The following is a 7153-nucleotide window of genomic DNA, read 5'->3' as shown; positions in this document are numbered from 1 at the left end:
GCATCAATGGGACCGTGGTGGTGGCTGCTCTGGAGCTGGGATTGCTTTCTCAGCACTTTTTCCTTGCTGAGATGCCCATTTCCTCCTCATCTCTGCTGAGCAACAGCCTCTAATGCAGTCAGGCCTTGGGTGGGGGCTAAAGACTCCCTCTGGGCATTTAGGACAGCCCAGTTCCCTGCTGCTCCATGGGGACTGATCTGTGTCAGGTCCTAGAGATGGGGTGTGGGCTGTGGTGGGGGATGCAGTGTCCCAGGGGAGAGGGGGTTTGGGCAGGGAGGGCTTTACCCCGCTTCCAGGACCCTTTTTGCATCCCAGAGGCTCGCAGGCAGAGATTCCCCCCTGAGCTGTAATTGGTAAATCAGGCATTGGAATCAGCGCAGGCACTAATGAGAGTAATTAGGAATCATTTGTTACTAATTGAAATAGAAGGATGAGGCAGAATGAGGAGGGGGGAGAGCCTGGCAGGGAACAGGGCTCCCTGTGCATAGGGGTGCTCCTACCCCGGGGGTGATGGTCCCTTTGCCCGTCCTCCCTGTGTCCCCGGGGAGGAATTCGGCTTCTCCTCTTGCAGCTGCGAGGTGGCCCCAGGAGGATGATGGTGGCTAAGCCGGGGTCTTCCCCTTGTAGCCCACCCCAGGGGGAGTCCCTCGGGAGCAGGGGGATGCATCCTGCTCCTTGGGAAGCGCTGATGGTGCCTGGCGGGAGCAGTTTGGAGCCTGCCACCCGCCCGTCACTTCTGGAGACGAATACGTTGCGAGGGTTACTTTATTTGATTTTTTTTTTACATTTTTTTTCCTTTTTTCCTTCCCCTCGGCGTCGAGCAGCAATGCGTGTGTTGGTTTATTAATATCCGACGTCTTGCAGAGCGGGGAAACCCGTTTCTCATCTGCCCTTAAAAAACACCCGCTGCTCTCTGGTGTGGGAAGCGGTGAGGGATGGGGCTGGGGGATGCCCTGGGGGGTCCCTCCCCGTGCTCCAGGGTCTTCTCTTTCCATCCATAGGTGAGCGACGGGAGCCTGACCGTGCTCTCCATCACCCGTGAGGACAGGGGTGCCTATACCTGCCGGGCCTACAGCATCCAGGGGGAGGCCGTGCACACCACGCGCCTGCTTGTTCAAGGTGAGATCTCCCACCCCAACCCCTCCAGCTTGTCCTTCGGGGCAAAATCCGTGGACATCGGGACCGTGGTGCTACCCCAGAGCAACCCAGTGGCCTTGCAGGCTGCCCCATGGCTCCGCATCCCATTTGGAGGAAGGAGGAATCCAGTTATAACTGGGGCACGGCGGTGGCCGTGAACAGCTAGGCCCTGATGGCAGCTCGGTTTTGTTTGGGAAGCAGGGAAAAAGATTGAGGCTGTCACAAAGCGCCTTGTCACACAGCGGTGATGCATGGCAGACCTCCTGCTCCTCGCTCCTTCTTTTATTAAATAAATCTTTAATTAGGTCAACAGCTACCGGCGGAGAGAGGCGCGCGGGGTGTCCTCTGCTCCGCTTTTGCCACCACGGCGAGCTGTGGGTGCTCGCTGCCGAGTCCTGGCATCTTGCCTTTTTCCCCCTGGATTTTTAGCAGGGATAGTGCAATCCTGGGAACATGTTTGAGATGAAGGGAGGCGTGAGCTCTGGGAGAAGCAGAGCCATCCACCACAGACATGGGGCCCCCTCCCCAAAGCCTCCAACATATGTGATGGAGCTGAGCCTGAGTAACCTTTTGTGGGGCCGCCTGTACCAGTGGGGGATGACACTTTTCTCCCCTTCCAGGACCTCCCTTCATCGTTTCCCCTCCGGAGAACATCACGGTCAACATCTCCCAGGATGCGCTCTTCACCTGCCAGGCCGAGGCGTACCCTGGGAACCTCACCTACCTGTGGTACTGGGAGGAGGAGAACGTCTACTTCAAGAAGTGAGTTTGGACCTGGCAGGGCGGTGCATCCTCCCATTCTTCATCCTGGATCATCCCGGAGCAAGCATTGCCCCTCTTGGTCTCCTAACCATCCTCTTCCTCTCTTCTCTCGCAGCGACCTGAAGTTGAGAGTGCGGATCCTGATCGACGGGACGCTGATCATCTTCCGCGTCAAGCCGGAGGATGCTGGAAAATACACCTGTATCCCCAGTAACAGCCTGGGCCGCTCGCCATCGGCCTCTGCCTACCTGACAGTGCAGTGTGAGTGCGGGCAGCGGGGCCTGATCCCAAGGGATGGGGCTGGGATGGATGGTACCCAGAGGTAGCCCTGTTATCCCAGTGTGACCCACAAGGATACTGGGAAGCTGGGGTTGATGTGCCAGCAGCCTTTGGATGAGCATCCAGTCCACAAAAGGCTGAGAGCATCCCGTGTGTGCTTGTAGCAACAAGAGATCAAATAGCCTGAGCATCCTGCACCACTCAACTGGGACCAACCTTGGGTACCAGTGGTTTGTGACTCGCTGAGCATCTTCCTGCCCGCACGCTGTCCTCATCGACCCCATCATTTTGGGCAGGGAAACACCGTATTTATTATGGGGGGCTCGTTCCTGCCGCGTGGGTTTCTCTGTGAGCGACGCACGTCGTATTTTTCCGGCGGTAACCGATCTAAACAAGCGGAGGAGAAGGGGTTGTAGCAGGAGCGTTGCTTCCCACGCTTGTTCTTTCGGGCTCCCCGGGCAGTAATGGGTAGTGTGGCACCGGCGTCCTGCGGCATTCGACGGTAATGGCCTCAATTGCTGCCGCTCGCAATTGCAATATTGCTCTGCTGTAAAAGACCGCTGCCGTTTCGTTTTATAATGAAAGACAGGCTCCAGCAAACTGGGCTCGCAGATCTGATTTTGAAGGCTGCCTTATGGCTGTGGGAAACCCCACGCCAGCAGGGAGCTGCTCTAAGGGCTGATAGGTTTCCCTATAGGGATGGATGAAGAGGCAGGCCTGGGGATGCAGGACCGGGGCTGTGATTCGGAGCTTGGATGCGGCCGGCTGGGCGGCTCTTGGGAAAGCGTGCGGCCTCGGGCCATTAAATCTGCCCTGCTGCTAATCCAGGACCGCTCGTCAAGGCTGATAGCTGTTAAAAATAGCTCTTGTGGCAGGAAAACCAGCGTTTGGACAATCTGCTGTTGAGACGACCCCGCGAGGCTTTGGCGTGAGGAGATGCGCTTGGATTTTTTGCGCTGCGAACCCCTTTTTGGGAGGGGGTGGTCCCCTTTATGGGGATGCGGCTCTGGGTCATCATCGAGCCGGGCTGGCCCCCTGCCAGTGACCCAGTAGTGAAAGGCTCGATCCCATTACCCTCTCCCACGCCGCCGGAGCCCTTGATTACATTTCCTAAGAGGCGGAGTTAAGCTTTACCCAGCTCCAGATGCAGCGCTTGGCAATCTGGGTTACGGTGCCATCGCCGGGGGCGCGCGCTTTCAGGGAGCGGTTGTGGTTGCGTGTTTCGGCATGGAGCAGAGGTCCCAAATTGGGTAGCTTTTGCTGTCCTCCATCCCTTCCTCCTAAACCTTTACCCCCCCGGCTTTGTGTTCCTGATGCTGCACTCCACCAAAAAACGCGTCCATCCCTTAATGCAGCGTAAGCCCCATCAGGATTTTCCCATAACCTCGTGCTGCCGGCGTCTAGATGAGTTTGTAGAAATACTCGCTGCTCTTATTAAAAGTAACTTCCCCACCCCCCCCCCTTTTCTTTTTTGGAAAAGCTTCTTATTAAAGAAAGTCTAGATTCTCTCCAACCCACTCGCACTTAATTAAAAAGCTCTTAGAAGCACTGTTAATGACACATCCTAGACTGGAGGATTGCGAGACGCCTCGCTGCGTGGGTGTTGCAGCGTAGGGGGGGGTTTAGGTACATATTTTAAGCCTTTTGCATCCTGTCGGAAAGGGTGGGGATGGCTGATGGCTCGACACAACCCAGGCTCAATGAGCCATGAGTATAGATAGGAGGTGAAGGGCTCCAGCCCGGCCCCAGATCCCTTCTCCCATCTCAGGCGCAGTGATTTAAGGCTCGGGAGTTGAAATAGTTGTTGTTGGGGTGCAAACCCAGGACACGAGTCGGTGCGGATGTGGGAACAGGCATCTTTAATGTTTCTTCTTAAAAGCAGCTTTTAATGAGGTAGAAACACCCTGAGCATGAGTAAAGCCAGGTATTACAGCGGATTTGTTCATAGCCAGCCTGGAGATAACAGGGTGGTGTTGGTTTGGGTATAAAAATGATGTAGATCCTCTAATGTGCTCCTCTCCCAGATCCTGCCCGCGTGGTGAACATGCCCCCTGTCATCTACGTTCCCATCGGGATCCACGGCTACATCCGCTGCCCGGTGGAGGCAGAGCCCCCGGTCACGCTGGTCAAGTGGAACAAAGACGGACGTCCCCTGCGAATCGAGAAGGTAATGAACCCCCCTGGGAGGGACACGGGGAGGTTTGGAGGGGTTCAGACCCCCACATCCTCTGCAGACGCCAGTGAGCATCAGCGGGCGCCCTGCAGCCCCGTGGGTGGGATGACGCTGCTTTTCTCTATCAGCTGTGGGCAGAGTTAATTCGGGTTTTCGCGTGGAGCCCGGGGCGCCTGTAGACGTGCTGTCTGCATCTCCCAGACCCACTGCCTGCTTCCCTCTAAAGTGACCTCCTGATGGCTCTGGGTTTTATTTTTCCAGTGGCAACTGATGGTTAAAAGACCCTTTTAACAAGTCTCTGTCTTCCTATAATCGCTGTTTAATAGTCTGAGCAAGGATATTAGCCATTAAATATTTAAAGAAATCGCTCGGTATTTTACATTTTTTTGCTTAAACGTTAACGATCCAGAGTTTTAATTCCACTTAAACTTGTTGCTGCTCTGGGTTCCTGGCCCTTGATGCCCTCAGCCTTTCGAATGGAGTTGTTTCCTCAGGATGAGTTTGACTTAGGGTGTGATAGATCCTGATTTTTGGGAATTGAGTTGGGGGAATGCGACAGCCGCCCTGGGCTTAGTCTGGAGGGAAAATAATACGTTTTGGTGGGTGTAGGGGTAAGTCATCTCCCTCTTTCTCACCGCTGCAGTATTCGGGCTGGAACCTGCTGGAAGACGGGTCGATCCGGATAGAGGAGGCAACCGAAGATGCTCTCGGCACTTACACCTGTGTGCCTTATAATGCCCTGGGTACGATGGGCCAGTCTCCCCCTGCCCGACTGGTACTGAAGGTAACTCTCCTGCTAAAATCCTCGCTCCGGGTTTCCCGGTGTGGCTGGGGTGGGAGCTGCTACCCCGTCCTTCCCCGAACAAAAAGTCCTGTGAGTGGTGGTGATTCACGGCGCCTCGCTGAGGTTCGCATGATAACGCTTTGCGTATCGCAGACACGCACATCTGCTAAGGCGGCTGCGGCGTCGATGAAGTCAGGTTGATGCCTGATGCGGTGTGGGTGGTGTTGTTTTCCTGTTTACATCCTTAAAACTTCAAGAAGATGCCCTAACGCAGCCGCTTTCTGGAGAAAACTTCCCTCGGGGTGTATAATTTGGTGTACCATAGAGCCCACACTCTGCGCTGCGCCTTTCCTTGCAAAATACCTCAACCTGACCGAAACCGGTGACTCATTTATTTTGGAAAAGGCCTGGTTTTGGTGGTGGGGGAGCGGCTGGCGCGTAGTGGGAGATGGGTTGACGCTCCTTGCCTTTTCCCTTGGCTGCAGGACCCCCCCTATTTCACGGTGCTACCAGGCTGGGAGTACAGACAGGAGGCAGGGAGGGAGCTGTTGATTCCTTGCGCGGCTGCCGGAGACCCCTTTCCCATCATCGCCTGGAGAAAGGTACCCGGCCTGCCAGACAAATCTGCAGTGCCTTTGGCTTTTGGTGAATATTGCAGACAGAGAAGCTACACTCTGTCCCGGTAAGAACAAACTGCAGGTACAGCTGCTTCGCTTTGGGCTGAGCCACTGCCGTCCTGTCCCGCAGGTGGGTGGGGGAAGCCCGGCTTGCGGCCACCGAGTGTTTTAATCCCGTGAAAACCATCATGGCAGCATCCGCAAAGCTGCCCAGGCCCCCCTCCTCTTTCTCGCTGGTGCTGCCAGGTGGTCACCAGCAGGACATGGTAGCCCTTATCGTGGTGTGGACCTCCTATGGTGGGAGGGGATGTGCCACTGGAGTGTGTCTGGGGGTCTCTTGGACCAGTCTGTGACTTCAGAGACACTGGGATGAAGCTGTTTTAGTGATGCTGGACTGGATATAATGATTTCAGGCTGTTCCTTTCTGTAGAGCAGGGTAGGATCCGGTGTGGTGACAGCCTGGGAGCAACAAGGGCTTTCCAGTCCTCCTCCAGCCTTCCCTTCACTTCCCACCTTCACTGTTCCCGTAGGGAAGCCACTGTGCAGGGGACCTCTTTATCGTACTGTCAGGATCTTTGCCGAGTCTCCCGTCCCCGTCTTAGGCCTCCTGACAGTGAGTGGGGTCCCTGTGTCATCCATTGGGCACCATCCTCAGCCCCTGTGGTGTGGGATGCTGAATCTCTTTGAGTTCCTTTACCAGCATGAGAAGGACCATGACTTGCACAGGTTGCAAGTGACCCACTTAAAACCTTTTGACCATTTAGTCTTTTTATTTCCCCATCTTATTTTTCCTTTCCCCTGCTCACCATTCTTATTCCAGTTTCTTTTCAACCCCTTTTGTGTCTTCTGTTGGTCCTCCTCATGTCCTGACTCTGGGCTCATCCTCCCCAACCCCAGTCAGGGCTGCCTTGGGCTGGGTTCGGTGTCCCAGTGCCAGAAGCAAGCTCCCCACCAGTCTCTTGAAGGACTCCTGAAGACTTGGGGCTTGGCTCTGGTAATCCTACGTGCCCCTCTGCTCGTACTGCATGGCATCGAGCCGGGGGTCCTGGCAGATCGATCGGTAGAGAGCCCCGTCTGAAGAAGAGCTGAAGAGGACTCGAGGCAACGTGGGATTTGTGCAGTTTCGGCTGATGGGCATAGACACGAGCTGTTACCAGATCCATCTTTCCGCTCGGCTTGAGAGCTCCCGGACACCTCCACACACGCCATCCTCCCGCATCCCCCTTGCTGCCGTGAAGGCTTCTGCCTCTCCTCTGCACTGCCTGAGGAGTGGTTTGGGCATCTCCTGGGGCAGGCGGGTGTTTACTGGGGGTTACTGGTTGAGCCCTGGCCGTGCGAGCGCCGTGGGGGTTTCTCCGCTTGCGTGCGAGCGCGGAGCAGCAGCCTCCCTGACGCCTGCCT

At 55.8% G+C, this 7153-nt stretch overlaps 1 protein-coding gene across 1 annotated transcript in view; it reads left to right on the top strand.

The window, feature by feature from the left end:
* Positions 1 to 7153, top strand: part of IGSF9B (immunoglobulin superfamily, member 9B) — a gene marked incomplete at both ends in the record, with an annotated part of 17111 nt that overhangs the window by 2730 nt on the left and 7228 nt on the right. Inside the window, 7 exons of the mRNA XM_010190203.1 lie at positions 638 to 759; positions 1002 to 1119; positions 1758 to 1899; positions 2015 to 2160; positions 4203 to 4345; positions 4995 to 5135; positions 5621 to 5737. Of these exons, the coding sequence (XP_010188505.1) occupies positions 638 to 759; positions 1002 to 1119; positions 1758 to 1899; positions 2015 to 2160; positions 4203 to 4345; positions 4995 to 5135; positions 5621 to 5737 (929 nt within the window). The remainder of the gene's footprint in view (positions 1 to 637; positions 760 to 1001; positions 1120 to 1757; positions 1900 to 2014; positions 2161 to 4202; positions 4346 to 4994; positions 5136 to 5620; positions 5738 to 7153) is intronic.

This window comes from Mesitornis unicolor, unplaced genomic scaffold (assembly GCF_000695765.1).
Source record: "Mesitornis unicolor isolate BGI_N332 unplaced genomic scaffold, ASM69576v1 scaffold33058, whole genome shotgun sequence".
NCBI classification, from domain to species: Eukaryota; Metazoa; Chordata; class Aves; order Mesitornithiformes; family Mesitornithidae; genus Mesitornis; species Mesitornis unicolor.
This window is presented reverse-complemented; position numbering and strand designations above follow the sequence as displayed.